The following is an 18,998-nucleotide window of genomic DNA, read 5'->3' as shown; positions in this document are numbered from 1 at the left end:
GAAGTGGATGTCCACACGTTGACAGGAGCCAGGCTCTCTCTGTGGGTTTTCAGACCGGTATCTTTTCTCCCTCCTATTTAGCCCAAATTAGTACCAGCGAATTTTTTTTCTTAACCAGTCCTCTGGCTACCTTCCACCCCACTTCAAGTTCATTCTCCATTCCCTCACCAATTCCTCTTTGACTTACCTTACTTGTTAGGGCCTTTCGACATCCTCCCTGCTCGCTCCGTTTTTCCCTTCACTGGAATCGAGACTGTTTGCTAGACGGGAAGTTTGTCTCCAGAGTGTAAGCCCTCCATGAGGAGGGGATGGGTCTACCAGCTCTGTTATACTGTACTCTCCCAAGTGCTTAATACAATGCTCTGCACGCGGTAAGTGCTCAATAAATACAACTGAATGACTGAGAGCACCGCCTCTAGGTTTCTTGACCCTTTATACAGTTCCATATGAATTGGGCCAAAATCCTAGACTATAGGCCTTGACCACACTAAAACAAGATCAAAGACTGCAGACTAACGTCCCTCTATTTATACACAGTGGCTGTGGCTCATGTTTCCAGCACGCTCAATAAACACTACTGGTTGAATGACTCAAGGTTAGAGAAGAATTGGAAAAACAGAGACAAAAGACTTACAGCTCCAGGCCACAAACCCACAGCCTCAAAACCCAGAACTGTCTCTGTCTGAATACGGTGTGACCGGTATTGTCAGACTGCACTGCCTTTCAGCCACCAGCGTCAAATGCAAAGGACAACCGACTAACGAACACCTAGACTGTGAGCCCGTCACTGGGCAGGGATTGTCTCTATCTGTTGCCGAATTGTACATTCCAAGCGCTTAGTACAGTGCTCCGCAAATAGTAAGTACTCAATAAATACTATTGAATGAATGAGTGAGTGTGAGGAAGGGAGACTCGTTTGGCCAGCAGAGGACTGGGAGAACTTGGTGGAGAAGTAGCATGGCTCGGTGAAAAGAGCCTGGGCTTTGGAGTCAGAGGTCATGAGTTCGAATCCCGGCTCCACCACTTGTCAGCTGTGTGACTGTGGACAAGTCACTTCACTTCTCTGTGCCTCATTTACCTCATCTGTAAAATGGGGATTAAGACTGTGAGCCCCACGTGGGACAACTTGATTCCCTTGTGTCTACCCCGCGCTTAGAACAGTGCTCTGCACATAGTCAGCATTTCACAAATACCAACATTATTATTATATTATCACCTGGCTTCTTGAGAAGCAGCATGGCCTAGTAGAAGGAGCACGGGTCTGAGAGTCAGAGGACCTGGGTTCTAATCCCGGCTCGGCACATGTCCGCTGTGTGACCTTGGGCCAGTCACTTCACCTCTCGGTGCCTCAGTTACCGCATCTGTAAAATGCGGATTAAATCCTAATCTCTCCTACTTGGGTTGTGAGCCTCATGTGGGACAGGGATTGTAGCCAACCTGATTGACTTGTCTCATCCCAGTGCATAAAACGGTGCTTGGCACATAGTAAGCACTTACTTGTCCTTCATTGTTGTCCTTTCCCAAGCACTTAGTACGGTGCTCTGCACACTGTAAGCGCTCAATAAATACAACTGAAGGTATGAATGAATGAACAAGGGCCGTCGTTACCATAGCTGGCTCCAATCCCCAACTAATTTGAGGCCTTCCCCAACTAAGCCCTCCATTTCCCCTACTCTATCTCTTTTCTGTGTCACCTCTGCACTCAGATCTCTATCCTTTAATCACTTGATATTCCCTTCCAAACCTCAGCCCCACACCACTCATATACGTCTCTGGAACTTCTTTTAATGTCTACCTTTCTCCTATAGTTTGGGAATGTGTCTACACGGCTATGATGTATTGCACAATCCCAAGCGTACAGTGTTCGGCACATAGCAAGCACTCAATAAATATCAACTGATTAACTGATTGAGATCTTAGACCATGAACCTTCGGAGCAATATCTTTCGAGGATCCTACGGAGTTTTCAGGCTGTTTTCATAACAACGTCAGATTTAATAACAATAATAATATTGGTATTTGTTAAGCGCTTACTATGTGCAGAGCATTATTTGAAGTGCTGGGGTAGATACAGGGTGATCAGGTTGTTCCACGTGGGGCTCACAGTTTTAATCCCCATTTTACAGATGAGGTAACAGACACAGAGAAGTTTAGTGACTTGCCCACAGTCACACAGCTGACAAATGGCAGAGCTGGGATTCGAACCCATGACCTCTGACTCCCAAGCCCGGGCTCTTTCTACTGAGCCACGTCTACAGGTGCATTCCTGATGATGCGGAACATACTTAATACAGAGAAGCCACATGGCCTAGTGGAAAGAACACGCACCTGGCAGTCAGGGTCACAGTCTGGTTCTCATCCCAGCTCCATCCTTTGCGTGATGTGTGACCTTGAGAGAATCACTTAACTTCTCTGGGCTCAGTTCCATCATTTGTAAATTGGGGATTCCCTATCTACTCTCCTCCCTATTTAGACTCGTAGCCCCGTGTGGGACAGTGACCGTGTCTGGCCCCATCATTTTGTATTGACCCCAGTACTCAGTACAGTGTGTGGTACACAGTGAGCACTCAACAATAATAATAATAATAATCTTGGTATTTGTTAAGAGCTTACTATGTGCCGAGCACTGTTCTAAGCGCTGGGATAGATACAAGGTAATCAGGTTGTCCCACCTAGGGCTCACAGTCTGCATCCCCATTTTATAGATGAGGTAACTGAGGCACGGAGAAGTTAAGTAACTTGCCCAAGGTCACATAGCTGACAAGCAGCGGAGCCTGGACTAGAACCCATGACCTCTGGCTCCCAAGCCCGTGCTCCTTCCACTAAACCACGCTGCTTCTCTAAAAAAAAATGATGATGGTATTTGTAAGTGCTTACTACGTGCCAAGCACTGTTCTAAGCACTGGGGTGGATACAAGGTAATCAGGTTGTCCCACGTGGGCTGTCTTAATCCCCATTTTACAGATGAGGTAACTGAGGCAGAGAGAAGTGACTTACCCAAAGCCTCACAGCTGAAAAGTGGCAGATCCAGGATTAGAACCCACAACCTCTGACTCCCAAGCCCGCGCTCTTTCCGCTACGCCACGCTGCTTCGAGCACTGTAACTACTATTATTATTATTATTATTATTATTTGGGCTGAGAAAACATCATCCTAGCTCTTTTAGGCATTTTACAACTGGCCTGGAAAAAACTTGGGCTGTATTATGAATAGTGGTGCTTTTTCCAAACATCTTCATACCTAGCATCTTCTTGCTGCAAAGTCAATTGGCTGTCCAGTCTCAATGTTAGCACCTGCTTTTGATGAAGAGCATCGTTAAGTTTCTCTTCCAATTCTTCAATCTAAAAAGAAGAAAAAGTAGTTACTTCGCTTACTCCTCGATAAATTGCTTTTTTAAATACAAATAAGGGCAAGGAAGACTAAAAGCAGCATAGTTTTAAAACGGAATAATTTTTCTCCTATAGATTAATAGTCCCAACTCAGCAGTGAACCATCTCGTTTAGGTTTGTTCAAGAAAACGAGCTGGTAGCTTCTGTCCCACTACTAATAGTTAAGATAGCAAGGAGAATCATAATCACATTGGTCTTCATTGGGTCCATTTAAGTGAAAGCTCCTCGGAGGGCAAGAATTATACCTTTATTATTATATTATAATAATATATTGTATTTTATATATTATCATATTATATAGTTATATATTACCATTACATTATTGTTATATATTATATATTAATTATATATTATGCTATTATTATTATATGGCATTTGTTAGGCACTTACTATGTGCCCGACGTGGGGGTCACAGTCTTAATAATGATGATGGTATAATAATATTGGTATTTGTTAAGCGCTTACTCTGTGCAGAGCACTGTTCTAAGCGCTGGGGTAGATACAGGGTGATCGGGTTGTCCCACGTGGGGCTCACAGTTTTAATCCCCGTTTTACAGATGAGGTAACTGAGGCACAGAGAAGTTAAGTGACTTGCCCACAGTCACACAGCTGACAAGTGGCAGAGCCAGGATTTGAACCCATGACCTCTGACTCCCAAGCCCGGGCTCTTTCCACTGAATCACGCTGCTTCTCTAATGGTATCTGTTAAGCACTTATTATGTGCCAAGCACTGTTCTAAGTGCTGGGGGAGATACAAGGTAATGAGGTTGTCCCACATGGGGCTCACAGACTTCATCCCCGTTTTACAGACGAGGTCACCGAGGCCCAGAAAAGTTGTCATGTATACACCCATCATTAATATAAATAAATAGAATTATAGATCTGTAGATATATAAACGCTGTGGGGTGGGGATGGGGGGGAATAGAGCACATGGGACGAGTCGGGACGATGGGGAGGTGGAAGGGGGTAAAGGGGAGGCCTCCCCGGGCCAGGACCGGTCCTTGGGGGCGCGGGGTGGGCTGTGCCCTCCGCCTCCTCGCCCGCTGCAGGGGCCGAGCGCCCACCCCAGTAGGACACAGCAGGGCGGGGCAGGGCAGTGCCCAGCCTCCCGACGGCTTGTCTGTCCCATTCCCAGGGCGCAGCCCCGGTTCTTCCCCGCGCAGGGCCCGGGCCCCGCCCGCCATCTAGTATAATGCTCTGCACAGACTAAGCACTGTACTAAGTGGTTGGGACAGTACAATGGAGTTGGGAGCCATGATCCTTGCCCTTAAGGTTTTTAGCATCTAGTGGAATGATAGTTGGCAGGAGGGACCTGGGGAAAATAAGAACGAACCGGGAAAAGTCTCCTTAAGAAAATGGGATGTCAGAAGGGTTTTGAAGTCATGGAGACCGAGGTCTGGTAGATTTGAAGGGAGAGAGAATTCCAGGGAGGAGAAGGGCAGGAACTATGGGTGAAAAGGGGTAAAACACAACAGGAATCATGAATTCTCTTACTTTTGTTATATACTCCACTTTCAAGTTGTCAATCATCAGGTTTTTCTGAGATAGCTCTATTTTCAACAGCTGAAGATTATGAAGTAGTTCTTTTCTTTCGATAAGCTGCCTAGTGATTTTAACGGCCCCATCTCTTTCTTCAGATGAAGAAATGTCATCTGTAGGCACCGTAGTTTCTAAACTAATATCTTCCGATTCCAGAGAACTAGAAATATTTACTTTTCTGGATTTGGAAAATTGGGCCATCTTTACTCTTGCCGATATTTCTTCTCACAGATTTCTAGCGAAGCGTTCTATGGAGCAAAAATAGACAGAAATTGAGTTAGAAAGTGGGTAGGCTTGCTGTCCTCTCCCGGTTCTCCTCCTATCTCTCGGGATGCTCGTTCTCATTTGCAGGCTCTTTCTCTGCCTCCCACCCTCTAACTGAGCGAATCCTTCATGATTCAGTTATGGATCCCCTTCATTTCTCCATCTATGCTCCTACCACCCCCAGCCACGCTGTCTTGGAGAACTCACTCACTTCCATGGCCTTCAGCTACTATTTTCCATGCAAATGACTCCCAAATCTACATCCCCAACCCTGATCTTTCTCCTTCTCTGCAGTCCCGTATTTCCTCCTGCCTTCAGGGCATCCCTGTTTGGATGTCCTGTGGATACCTCAAGTTTTTTTGTTCTAAACAGAGCTCCTCACTTTCCACCTCCCCATCGTCCCCCTGTCTTTCCCATGACTGTAGACAACACCGCTATCCTTCCTGTCTCACAAGTCCATAACTTTGGTGTTGCCCTCGATTCATCCCTCTCATTCCACGCACGTCGTCATTCTGTCACTAAATTCCGTCGCTTCTACTTTTGCATCATCACTAAAACCCACCCTCTCATCTCCACCCAAACAACTATGACAATCCGAGCACTTAACATATTCCACCTGTTCCACCCTGACTACTGCATCGGCCACTTTGCTGAGCTCCCTCTCCCTACTCCGGTCCTTACTTCACTCAGTTGCCCTGATTATTTTTCATTCATTCAATCATATTTACTGAGCGCTTACTATGTGCAGAGCACTGTACTAAGCGCTTGGAATTTACAATTCGGCAACAGATAGAGACGACCCCTGCCCAACAACGGACTCACAGTCTAAAAGGAGGAGATGGACAGCAAAGCAAAACAAGAAGCAGCGTGGCTCAGTGGAAAGAGCCCGGGCTTGGGAGTCAGAGGTCACGGGTTCGAATCCCGGCTCTGCCACTTAGCAGCTGTGTGACTGTGGGCAAGTCACTTCACTTCTCGGTGCCTCAGTTCCCTCATCTGGAAAATGGGGATTAAAACTTTAGAGAAGCAGCGTGGCTCAGTGGAAAGAGCATGGGCTTGGGAGCCAGAGGTCATGGTTTCGAATCCCAGCTCTGCCACTTGTCAGCAGCTGTGTGGCTGTGGGCAAGTCACTTAACTTCTCTGTGCCTCAGTTACCTCATCTGTAAAATGGGGATGAAGATTGTGAGCCTCATGTGGGACAACCTGATTACCTTGTATACCCCAGCGCTTAGAACAGTGCTCTGCACATAGTAAGCGCTTAACAAATACCAACATTATTAAGTAGACAGGCATTAATAGCATCAAAACAGATAAACAGAATCATAGCTATATACACATCGTTAATAGAGTACTAAATTATATATATAAATATACACAAGTGCTGTGGGGAGGGGAAGGGGGTAGAGCAGAGGTAGGGAGTAGGGGGCAATGGGGAGGGGAGGAAGGAGTAGGGCTCATTTTCCCCTTTTCCCTCTGCTCCTCCACCTCTCCCTTCCCATCCCCACAGCACTGTACTCGTCCGCTCAACTGTATATATTTTCGTTACCCTATTTATTTTGTTAATGAATTGTACATCGCCTTGATTCTATTTAGTTGCCGTTGTTTTTACGAGATGTTCTTCCCCTTGACGCTGTTTATTGCCATTGTTCTTGTCTGTCCGTCTCCCCCGATTAGACCGTAAGCCCGTCAAACGGCAGGGACTGTCTCTATCTGTTGCCGACTTGTTCATCCCAAGCGCTTAGTACAGTGCTCTGCACATAGTAAGCGCTCAATAAATACTATTGAATGAATGAGTAGGGAACAGGGAAGGCTCAGTCTGGGAAGACCTCTTGGAAGAGGTGAGCTCTCAACAGGGCTTTTAAGAGGGGAAGAGAGATAGTTTGGCGGCGTTGAGGGAGGACATTCCAGGTCAGAGGTAGGACGTGAGCTGGGGTCGACGGCGGGACAGGAGCGAACAAGGGACCGTGAGGAGGTGAGCGGCAGAGAAGCGGAGTGTACAGGCTGGGCTGTAGAAAGAGAAAAGGGAGGTAAGGTAGGAGGGGGCAAGGTGAGGGAAGCATTGAAGCCAAGAGTGAGGAATTTTTGTTTCATGTGAAGGTTGATGGGCAACCACTGGAGGTTTTTGAGGAGGGGAGTGACATGCCCAGAGCGTTTCTATAGAAAGACGATCCGGGAAGTGGAATGAAGAATAGACTGAAGTGGGGAGAGCTAGGAAGATGGGAGATCAGAGAGGAGGCCGATGCAATAATCCAGTGGGGATATTATGAGCTGGTACCAGCAAGGTAGCAGTTTGGATGGAGAGAAAAGGGTGGATCTTGGTGGTGATGTGAAGGTGAGACTGGCAGGTTTTCTAAAAACACATTCAGTTCACATCTCCCCACTCCTCAAAAACCTACCGTGGTTGCCTATGCAACTCCACTTTAAAGAGAAACTCCTTATCACCACCCTTAAAGCACTCAATCACCTCATCCCCTCCTAAGTTACCGCGGTCTCGTGCCGAGTTGCATCCGACCCATAGCGATGCCACAGACACATCTCTCCCACAACACTTCACCTCCATCTGCAATCGTTCCGGTAGTGCATCCAGAGAGTTTTCTTGGTAAAAACATGGAAGTGGTTTACTATTGCCGCCTTCCGCGCAGTCAACTCGAGTCTCCGCCCTCGACTCTCCCCCCTGCCGCTGCTGCCCAGCACGGGGGAGTTTTGACTTGTTGCCGATGGCCTGCCACTCGCTAGCCACTGGCCAAGCTAGGAACGGAACGGGTAGGCCTCTGCTTGACTCTCCCTCTCCCATTCGAGACTGGGAGAGTACTGGAAACTCTCCAGGTGCGACCCTGAGAGGGGCCTCCTAAGATACTTAGTTGATTTCCTACTCAACTCATATGCTTTGCTTCCTCAACGCCAAACCTACTCCCTACCTCAATCTCATCTATCTCACTGCCAACAACTGGGCCACATCCTCCCTCCGGCCTGGAACTCCCTTCCTATATAAACAGACCGTCACTCTACCTACCTTCAAAGCTTTCATAAAATCACCTCTCCTTCAGGATACCTTCCTCGACTGAAGGTATCCTTCATTTCCGCTACTCCTCCTCCCTTCTGGATTGTCTATACACTTTTGGCACTCGATAGTCACCCCACTCTCAGACCCACAGCACTTACATACCTATCCATCATTTACTTCAAAGTCCATCTCTCCCACTAGACTGTAAACTTCTGGTGGGCAAGGAACGTGTCTGTCCATTCGGTTGTACTGAACTCTCCCAAGCATTTAGCACAGTGCTCAATAAATACTGTTAATTAATGATTTATCCTCTAAGACCTTGGCATCCAATATAATTAGCCTTGGAAGCCCCACCTGATCTCATTTTAGAAGGGAGAAGGGACTTTGGCAGGGTGGGGGAGTGCAGCCTAGAGGAAAGAACAAAGGACTGGGAGTCTGGAAACTTGGATTCTAATCCTCCTCTCAGCTTCACCACTTTGCCAGCTGTGTGATTTCATTCATTCAATAGCATTCATTGAGCGCTTACTATGTGCAGAGCACTGTACTAAGATTTTGGACAAGTCTTTTAACACCACTATATTTCAGTTACCTCACTTGAAAAATGGGGGGGTTAAATACCTAGTCTCCTCCCTCCAAATGTTGTATCACCTTTCAGAGTCGCACTTGGAGAGTTTCCAGTGCTCTACCACGAGTGTAGGATCTGTTCTTAATCAGTTTAATATCTGATATATCCTCGCTGTGAGGACGCTGCATTGAGCGGCTTTTTGGAGTAGGGAGGGGGGTTGGGAGCTTGCTCCGTCCCCTCCACGCATCGGCCTGGTATTGCAGTGCTTCCAGGAATTTTTTTTTCAGTGCTTAGAACAGTGCTTGGCACACAGTAAGCGTTTAACAAATACCTTCACTATTATTACCAGTCTCGGCTACGGGAGGGAGAGTCAAGCAGAGGCATTACCCATTCCATTCCTAGCCTGGGAAGAAGCGAACGAGTGGCAGGCCATCCGCGACAAGTCAAAACTCCCCCGTGCTGGGCAGCAGCGGCACGGGAGAGAGTCGAGGGCGGAGACTCAAGTTGACTGCACGGAAGGAGGCAATGGGAAACCGCTTCCATATTTTTTCCAAGAAAACTCTGTGGATCCACGACCATAACGATTGCAGATGGAGGTGGGGCCTTCTGGGAGAGATGCGGCCACGGCGTCGCTACGAGTCAGAGACGACTCACCGGCACAAGAAAGCAATAGTAATATGTCGTATGCCTCATTTTGTTTTAACGGTACTTCTTCCGTGCTTACTATGTGCCAGGCACTGTTCACGGTCCTGAGGTAGCAGCACGGCACATTCATTCATTCAATAGTATTTATTGAGCGCTTACTATGTGCAGAGCACTGTACTAAGCGGTTGGCATGGACAATTCGGCAATAGAGACAATCCCTGCCCAATGACGGGCTCACAGTCTAAACGGGGGAGACAGACGGCAGAGCAAAACAGAACAAAACAAAAACAAGACAACATAATCATGATAAACAGAATCAAGGGGATGTACATCTCATTAACAGAATAAATAGGGTCATAAATAATATTACTGTGGGGCACAGTGGATAGAGCCCGGGCCTGAGAGCCAGAAGGACCTGGGTTCTAATCCCAGCTCTGCCACATGTCTGTTGTGTGACCTTGGGCGTGTCACTTCACTTCCTCTGGGCCTGAGTACCCTCGTCTGTAAAATGGGGATTAGACCGTGAGCCCCAGACGGGACAGGGATGTCCAACCCGATTTGCTTGCAACCAGCCCAGTGCTTAGTACAATGCCTGGCACATAGTAAGTGCTTAACAAAGACCATAAGTATTATTATTATAGGTAGATTAAAGATTAATGAGGTTGTACACAGCCTACGCCCCAAATGGGACTCAGTCTTCATTCCCATTTTACAGATGAGATAACAGAGGCCCAGAGAAGTTTAGGCCATTTACCCAAGGTCACACAGCAGCTTACAGGATAGAACCGGGATTAGAACCCAGGGCCTCTAATTCCCAGACTGGTGCTCCATCCACTGGACATTTATCCAGTTTATCCCCCCTCCTGTGGGACAGGTATTATGTTTCCGTCGGATCGCATCTACCTATGCATTAAGCGCATTGCAAGCATTTAAATTACCGTTTTTTAAACTGTATTTGTTAAGCGCTTACACTGTGCTTAGTATTAAATACTATGCTAAGTACATACTGTCCAAAGTGCTGGGGTAGATACAAGTTAATCAGGTTAGATACAGTCCCTGTCCCCCATGGGGCTTGACAGGCTTAATCCCCTTTTTACAGAGGTGGTAACTGAGGCCCGAAGTTAAATGACTTGCCCACGGTCACACAGCCGACGAGCGGCAGAGCTGGGATTTGAATTCAGGTCCTTCCGACTCCCAGACCCGTGCTCCATCCACTAGACCACACTGCTCCTATTTTAATTTTCATTATTTTAATCTAGCCAAGAAATCACCTGCAGGCACCTTTGCCCTGAAGTACTACTACATTCACTGACAGCGTCTTTGGACAGTCACGGGAAGCGGAGTGGCTCAGTGGCTAGAGTCCAGGCTTGGGCATCAGAGGCTGTGGGTTCTAATCCAGGCTCCACCCTCGTCTGCTGGGTGACCTTGAGCAAGCCACTTCACCCCTCTGTGCTTCAGTTCCCCCATCTGTAAAATGAGGCTGTGAGTCCCACGTGGGACAACCTGAATACCTTGTACCTACCCGAGCGCTTAGAACAATGCTTCGTACACAGTAAGCGTTTAACAAGTACCATCATCCCTATTATATGTATATACATACATATACATAGAGGTATATACATATTTATACACACACACACACACCCTCTATTATGTTCCTATCCAGCACCAAGTCCTCCTAGCTCTGCAGAAAACTTTCTGAACCATCCGGACTATAAGCTCGTCCCCTAGACTATAAACCTGTTGTAGGCTGGGAATTTGTCACTTTATAATAATAATAATAATTATTATTATTATTATTATAGCACTTTTAAACGCTTATTATATGCCAAGCACTCTTCTAAGCGCTTGGGGGGTGGGGAGAATAGAAGGCAATCAGGTTGTCCTACATGGGGCTCACGGTCTAAATCCCCATTTTACAGATGAGAAGCAGCATGGCCTAGTGGACAGAGCACGGGTCTGGGACTCAGAAGGTCGTGGGTTCTAATTCCGCCTCCACCACATGTCTGCTGTGTGACCTCGGGCAAGTCACTTTACTTTTCTGGGCCTCAATTCCCTCATCGGCAAAATGGGGATTGAAAGTGTGAGCACCATGTGGGACAGGGATTGTGTCCAACCTAATTTATATATATCCACCCCAGCGCTGAGTACAGTGCCTGGCACATAGTAAGCACTTAACAGATGTCATCATCATCATCTTGAGGTCACTGAGGCCCAGTGAAGTGACTTAGCCAAAGTCACCCAGCTGACAGGTAGCGGAGCCAGGATTAGAACCCACGACTTCTGATTCCCAAGCCCGGGCTCTTGCCCCTGAGTCACACTGCTTCTTTACAATAACAATAATAACGTTGGTATTTGTTAAGTGCTTACGATGTGCCAAGCACTGTTCTAAGCGCTGGGGTAGATACAAAGTCAACAGGTTGTCCCATGTGGGGCTCACTGTCCTTCTGGTTGTAGTGCACTCTCCCAAGCGCTCAGTCCAGGGCTCTGCACACAGTTTGTGCTTACTAAATCCTGTCGAGTGAACGAATGGGCTGCCAACCCGGAGCGGACGGTTTAGGGTGAGTGAACCCCCAAAGGTTTGCGGGGAGGGAGGGGAGGAGATAATAACAATAATAATGTTGGTATTTCTTAAGCAGTTAATATGTGCCAAGCACTGCTCTAAGTGCTGGAAGTGGGAAGGGGGAATGGGGAGGGGGAGATAACAATAATGTTGGTATTTGTTAAGTGCTTAATATGTGCCAAGCACTGTTCTAAGTGCTGGAGATGGAGGGGGGAGGAGATAATGATAATAATATTGGTATTTGTTAAATCCTTAATATGTGCCAAGCACTGTTTTAAGCGCTGGAGCTGGGGAGGGGGATGGGACGGGCGGTAGAAGGGAGCCTGGCCCGAGCGTCCGGCGGGGGCAGCGTCTGTCCCTCCTTCCCGCCGCGGCGGCCCCCGCCGAGCGCTCAGTACAGCGCCGCGCACCCGGGAGGCGCTCGGTAAATAGGACGGAAGGAATGAATGAGTTGGAAGAGGAGCAGGGGCGACGCTCCCTTTGGCCCGCTGGGCCCCAATGCCTCCCCGCCCTGACACCACCACCAGCGCACCCAGGGCAGGGGAGCATGGGGAGCTACACTGCCTAGAATTCCTTAACTCCCATTCTCTCCTGGACCCCCTCCGATCTGGCTTCCGTCCCCTCCACTCTACCGAGACTGCTCTCTCTAAGGTCACCCGTGACCTCCTTCTTGCCAAATCCAATGGCTCCTACTCCATTCTGATCCTCCTTGACCTCTCTGCTGCCTTTGACACTGTCGACCATCCCCTCCTCCTCCATACCTTATCTCACCTTGGCTTCACGGACTCTGTCCTCTCCTGGTTCTCCTCTTACCTCTCTGGCCGATCATTCTCGGTCTCCTTCGCTGGAGCCTCCTCCCCCTCCCATCCTTTAACTGTTGGAGTTCCTCAAGGGTCAGTTCTTGGCCCTCTTCTGTTCTCCATTTACACTCACTCCCTCGGTGAACTCATTCGCTCTCACGGCTTTGACTACCATCTCTACGCAGATGACACGCAGATCTACATCTCCGCCCCTGTCCTCTCCCCCTCCCTTCAGGCTCGCATCTCCTCCTGCCTCCGGGACGTCTCCACCTGGATGTCTGCCCGCCACCTAAAACTCAACATGAGCAAGACTGAGCTCCTCATCTTCCCTCCCAAGCCCGGTCCGCTCCCAGACTTCTCCATCACCGTGGATGGCACGACCATCCTTCCCGTCCCGCAGGCCCGCAATCTCGGTGTCATCCTTGACTCGTCCCTCTCGTTCACCCCACACATCCTATCCGTTACCAAGACCTGCCGGTTTCACCTCTACAATATCGCCAAGATCCGCCCTTTCCTCTCCACCCAAACGGCTACCTTACTATTACGGGCTCTCGTTATATCCCGGCTAGACTACTGTGTCAGCCTTCTCTCTGACCTCCCTTCCTCCTCTCTCGCCCCGCTCCGGTCTATTCTTCACTCCGCTGCCCGGCTCATCTTCCTGCAGAAACGATCTGGGCATGTCACTCCCCTTCTTAAACAACTCCAGTGGTTGCCTATCGACCTCCGCTCCAAACAAAAACTCCTCACTCTAGGCTTCAAGGCTCTCCATCACCTTGCCCCTTCCTACCTCTCCTCCCTTCTCTCTTTCTACCACCCACCCCGCACGCTCCCCTCCTCTGCCGCCCACCTCCTCACCGTCCCTCGGTCTCGCCTATCCTGCCGTCGACCCCTGGGTCACGTCCTCCCGCGGTCCCGGAACGCCCTCCCTCCTCACCTCCGCCAAACTGATTCTCTTTCCCTCTTCAAAACCCTACTTAAAACTCACCTCCTCCAAGAGGTCTTCCCAGACTGAGCTCCTCTTCTCCCTCTACCGCCCCCCCTTCACCTCTTCGGGGCTTAACCCTCTTTTCCCCCCATTTCCCTCTGCTCCTCCCCCTCTCCCTCCCCTTCCCCTCAGCACTGTACTCGTCCGCTCAACTGTATATGTTTTCGTTACCCTATTTATCTTTTTTGTTCGAGATGTACATCCCCCTGATTCTATTTTTTGCTATGGTTTCTGTCTGCCCGTCTCCCCCGATTAGACTGTGAGCCCGTCAAAGGGCAGGGACGGTCTCTACCTGTTGCCAAATCGTGCATTCCGAGCGCTTCGTCCGATGCTCCGCACGTAGTAAGCGCTCAATAAATACTGTTGAGTGAATGACCAGCGGAGAGCACGGGGAGGACGGGGAGCACAGAGCACGGAAGGGGAGCACGGGGAGCACGGAAGCGGGGCAAGCAGAGCACGGGGAGCAGGGAGCCCGGAAAGGCAGTTCGGGGAGCACCGAGCGCGGGAAGCACAGGCGGCGCGGGGAGCGGGGGGCGCGGGGAGCGCGGGGGGCGCGGGGAGCGGGGGGCGCGGGCCACGGAGCTCGGAGGGCGGCGCACGGGCAGCGCAGCGCAGCGCAGCGCGGAGCACGGGGGCCACTCGCCTCGTCGTCCGGCCTCGGGGCTCCCGGGCCACGGAGGGAGGACGGGCTGCGGGCGGGAAGGCTCCGTAACCCAGACAACCGGGGCCGGTCCTGCCGCCCGCGGGCAGCGGCGGCCGCCCAACCGCCTGGCCCCGCGGAGGCCGCCGCCCCCGGGAGGGAGAAGCCGGCAGCCAATGAGAGGCGCTCCCCCTCCTGAGCCCGGCCAATCAGAGCGCCGCTCCGCCTGCGCGCCCAGCCAATGAGAGGAGCGCTCGGCTTCCCGGTCCCGGCTATAGAGCGAGGGGAGCTCGGGCTCTGAGCCCGGCCAATCAGAGCACCGCTCCGCCTTTGCGCCCAGCCAATGAGAGGAGCGCTCGACTTCCCGGTCCCGCCTATAACGCGAGGGTGTCTCGGGCACCCGGGCCCGGCCAATGAGAGGGGCGCTCCGCCTTGGCGCCCAGCCAATGAGAGGAGCGCTCGGCCACGCGGGCCCGGCTGTAACGCGAGGGTGTCGCGGGCTCTTGGGCCCGGCCAATGAGAGGGGCGCTCCGCCTTCGCGTCCGGCCAATGAGGGCGGGCGCTGGGTTTTCCCGCCCCTTCCCCCTGGCCCGGCGGCCGCTGCTCCTCCTCGGTCCCTCCGTCCCTCCGTCCTTCCGTCCCTCCGTCCCTCCACCGCGGGTCCGGGCCGCCATGCTCAAGTCCAGGACGTTCCTGAAGAAGACGCGGACGGGCGGGGTGGTGAAGGTGGTGCGGGAGCACTATCTGCGCGACGACATCGGCTGCGGGGCCCCGGCCTGCGCCCGCTGCCCCGCGCCCCCCGCGCCCCCCGCGCCCCCCGCGCCCCCTGGCGGCCTGGAGCCCCGGCCCCGCCACCCGCACAGCAGCCTCTGCCCGCAGCCGCACTACCTGCTGCCCGACACCAACGTCCTCCTCCACCAGGTCGCCCCCCGCCCCTCCCCCGACACACCTTCCTTCCCTCCAGCCCACTTAGGGAGCGCTCCCTGCAGCCAGAAGAAGAAGAAGAATGATAATGATGATGATGATGATGATGATGATGATGGCATTGGAGAACCGCCTACTATGAGCTAAGCGCTGTTCTAAGCGCCGGGGGGGGGGGGGATACAATAATAATAATAATAATAATGGTATTTGTTAAGCGCTTACTATGGGCAGAGCACTGTTCTGAGCGCTGGGGGGAGATGCAATAATAATGTTGGTATTTGCTAAGCGTTTACTATGGGCAGAGCACTGTTCTGAGCGCTGGGGAGATGCAATAATAATGTTGGTATTTGCTAAGCGCTTACTATGGGCAGAGCTCTGTTCTGAGCGCTGGGGAGATGCAATAATAATAGTGGTATTTGTTAAGCGCTTACTATGGGCAGAGCACTGTTCTGAGCGCTGGGGGGAGATGCAATAATAATAATAATGTTGGTATTAAGCGCTTACTATGAGCCAAGCACTGTTCTGAGCGCTGCAGGGATTCAGTAATAATAATGTTGGTATTTGTTAAGCGCTCACTATGAGCCGAGCGCTGTTCTGAGCGCTGGGGTAGATACAGTAATAATGTTGGTATTTGCTAAGCGCTTACTATGGGCAGAGCACTGTTCTAAGCGCTGGGGAAATACAATAATAATAATGATGCTGTTGGTATTTGTTAAGCGTCTACTACGTGCCGACCACTGTTCTGAGCGCTGGGGAAATACAATAATAATGTTGGTATTTGTTAAAGCGCTTACTATGGGCAGAGCACTGTTCTAAGCTCTGGGGGAGAGACAGTAATAATAAAATTGGTATTTGTTAAGTGCTTACTCTATGCAGAGCACTGTTCTAAGCGCTGAGGTGATACAATAATATTAATACTGTTGTTATTTGTTAAGCACTTACTATGAGCCAAGCACTGTTCTAATAATAATAATGGTGGCATTTGTTAAGCGCCTACTATGTGCCAAGCACTGCTCTAAGCGCTGGGGAGATACAAGGTGATCAGGTTGTCCCACGTGGGGCTCCCAGTCTTCATCCCCATTTGACAGATGAGGGAACTGAGGCCCAGAGAAGTGGAGTGACTTGCCCACAGTCACACAGCCGGCAAGGGGCAGAGCTGGGATTCGAACCCATGACCTCTGGCTCCCAAGCCCGGGGTCTTGCCACCGAGCCGCGCTGGGGAGATGCAATAATAATAATGTTGGTATTTCTTAAGCGCTTACTATGTGCCAAGCACTGTTCTAAGCGCTGGGGGGATACAATGATAATAATGTTGGTATTTGTTAAGCGCTTACTCTGTGCGGAGCACTGTTCTAAGCGCTTGGGGAGATACAGGGCCATCGGGTTGTCCCACGTGAGGCTCACAGTCTTTGTCCCCATTTGACAGATGAGGGAACTGAGTCTCAGAGAAGGTAAGTGACTTGTCACCCAGCTGACAAGTGGCAGAGTCGGGAATAGAACCCACGACCTCTGACTCCCGAGCCCAGGCTCTTTCCACTGAGCCACGCTGCCACACGAAGTTGATCAGGTGGGACCACGTGGGGCTCACAGTCTTCTTCCCCATTTGACAGATGAGGAAACTGAGGCCCAGTGAAGTGACTTGCCCAAAGCTTGGGAGTCAGAGGTCATGGGTTCGAATCCAGGATCTGCCGCTTGTCAGCTGGGGGACTGTGGGCAAGTCACTTCACTTCTCCAGTTCCCCACTTCCCTCGTCTGTAAAATGGGGATGAAGACTGTGAGCCCCACATGGGACAACCTGATGACCCTGTAACCCCCCAGCGCTTAGAACAGTGCTCGGCACAGAGTAGGCGCTTGACAGGTACCAACATTATTAACCCCTCTGGGCCTCAGTTCCCTCATCTGTAAAACGGGGTTGAAAACTGTGAGCCCTGTGTGGGACAACCTGATGACCTTGTATCTACCCCAGCGCTTAGAACAGTGCTGGGCACATAGTAAGAGCTTAGTTCAGTCCTCTGCACATAGTAAGCGCTCAAGAAGTACTATTGAGTGAATGAATGTGCAGAGCACTGCACTAAGCGCTCAGAATGGACAACTGGACAACGGATAGAGACCATCCCGGCCCGGGGACGGGCTCACTGTCTAATCGTTCATACTGATCCATAGAGAAGCAGCGGGGCCCAGGGGCAAGAGCCCGGACTGGGGAGCCAGAGGTCGTGGGTTCTAATCTCCCCTCTGTCACCTGCCAGTTGTGTGACTTTGGGCCAGTCACTTCACTTCTCTGGGCCTCAGTGACCTCATCTGGAAAATGGGGATGGAGACTGTGAGCCCCACGCGGGACAGGGACTGGGTCCAACCCAATCTGTTTGTGTCCACCCCGGCGCTTAGTACAGGGCCTGGCACATAATTAAACACTTAAGAAATACCATAATTGTTATTATCGTTATTATTATTAGTCCCGGCTCCACCGCTTGCCAGCTGCGTGACTTTGGGCAAGTCGCTTCCCTTCTCGGGGTCTCAGTGATCTCATCTGGAAAATGGGGATGAAGACTGTGAGCCCCACGTGGGACAACCTGATGACCTCGTATCCCCCCGGTGCTTAGAGCCGTGCTTGGCACACAGTAAGCGCTTCACAGATACCACCATTATTATTGGTATTATTATCCATTCATTCATTCAGATTGATTGAGAGCTTACTATGTGCCGGGCACTGGACTAAGCGCTTGGAATGTGCGGTTGGGCAACAGATGGAGACCATCCCTGCCCCACAACAGGCTCACCCTCATCGGCTCCACAACCGCAAGGGCGCTCTCTGCACAGCGCGTGGCCGAGTGGTGAGACCGCGGGCGCGGGAGGTGGAAGGACCTGGGTTCTAATCCCGCCTCTGCCACTTGTCAGCCGTGCGACCCGGGACAACTCACTTCAGTAGTATTTATTGAGCGCTTGCTATGTGCAGAGCACTGTACTGAGCGCTAGGAATGGACAGTTCGGCAACAGAGACGATCCCGGCCCAGTGACGGGCTCACGGTCTAAACTTCACTTCTCCGGGCCTCGGTGACCTCATCGGGAAAATGGGGATGGAGACCGTGAGCCCCTCGTGGGGCCGCCTCATTGCCTCGTATCTCCTCCCCCCCCCCCCCGGTGCTTAGGACGGTGCTCGGCACATAGTAAGTGAGTAACACATACCGTCGTCGTCATGCGCCGGGCACTGTGCTAAGCGCCAAGGTGATGTTACCTAATCAGGATGGACCCAGTCCCCATCCCCGTCCCCCATAATACTAATAATAGTGTTTGTTAAGCACTCGCTGTGTGCCGGGCCCCGTACCGAGTGTTCGTGATGCTCACGCATTCGTTCATTCAATCAATCGTATTTATTGAGCGCTTACTATGTGCAGAGCACTGTACTAAGCACTTGGAACGTACAGTTCGGCAACAGATGGAGACAATCCCAGCCCAATTAAGGGCTCACAGTCTAGAAGGGGGAGACAGGCATCAATAGCATCGATATAATTAGACTAAGAGATGTATACACATCATTAATAAAAGAAAGAGAATAATATGTATATCTATGCACGTGGACGTGGTTCCAGTCCCCAATAATGATGGTGGTTGTATTTGCTAGGCACTTCCTCTGTGCCGGGCACTGTACTGAGCGCTTGGAATGAGAAGCAATGTGGCTCAGTGG

The 18,998-nt window shown here is 50.8% G+C and overlaps 2 protein-coding genes, 1 non-coding gene and 1 pseudogene across 7 annotated transcripts in view; 2 read left to right on the top strand and 2 right to left on the bottom strand.

The window, feature by feature from the left end:
- The window catches only part of PIBF1 (progesterone immunomodulatory binding factor 1), a 280,353-nt gene extending 265,845 nt beyond the window's left edge, over nt 1-14,508 (bottom strand). For 3 of the 5 annotated variants that reach the window (XR_003756003.2, XM_029055543.2, XM_039911203.1), the window contains exons 1-3: nt 14,396-14,507; nt 4,885-5,177; nt 3,241-3,341 (exon numbers count right to left, since the gene is read on the bottom strand). Coding sequence is in view for 4 of the 5 variants with exons in the window: in XM_029055543.2 (XP_028911376.1) it covers nt 3,241-3,341; nt 4,885-5,130 (347 nt within the window). In the remaining variant the exon portion in view is untranslated. Of the gene's footprint in view, nt 1-3,240; nt 3,342-4,884; nt 5,178-14,044; nt 14,080-14,395 lie in introns of those variants that run through there. The other 2 variants (XM_029055569.2, XM_029055551.1) reach the window with 2 other exon arrangements.
- On the bottom strand, nt 7,897-8,034 carry LOC114809829. The gene has a single exon (XR_003757603.1). It is a non-coding gene; the product is annotated as a small nucleolar RNA SNORA7 (small nucleolar RNA).
- Nucleotides 8,871-9,047, top strand: LOC114809828 (annotated as a pseudogene).
- A 493-nt stretch (nt 14,509-15,001) lies between the features above and the next one.
- DIS3 (DIS3 homolog, exosome endoribonuclease and 3'-5' exoribonuclease) overlaps nt 15,002-18,998 on the top strand; it is a 35,981-nt gene continuing 31,984 nt past the window's right edge. The window contains exon 1 of the mRNA XM_001514504.5: nt 15,002-15,313. Within this exon, the coding sequence (XP_001514554.2) occupies nt 15,065-15,313 (249 nt within the window). The 5' untranslated portion in view covers nt 15,002-15,064. The remainder of the gene's footprint in view (nt 15,314-18,998) is intronic.

This window comes from Ornithorhynchus anatinus, chromosome 2 (genome assembly GCF_004115215.2).
Source record: "Ornithorhynchus anatinus isolate Pmale09 chromosome 2, mOrnAna1.pri.v4, whole genome shotgun sequence".
In the NCBI taxonomy this organism is placed as follows: Eukaryota; Metazoa; Chordata; class Mammalia; order Monotremata; family Ornithorhynchidae; genus Ornithorhynchus; species Ornithorhynchus anatinus.
The sequence above is the reverse complement of the archived record's forward strand: the minus strand, read 5'-3'. Positions and strand labels throughout refer to the sequence as shown.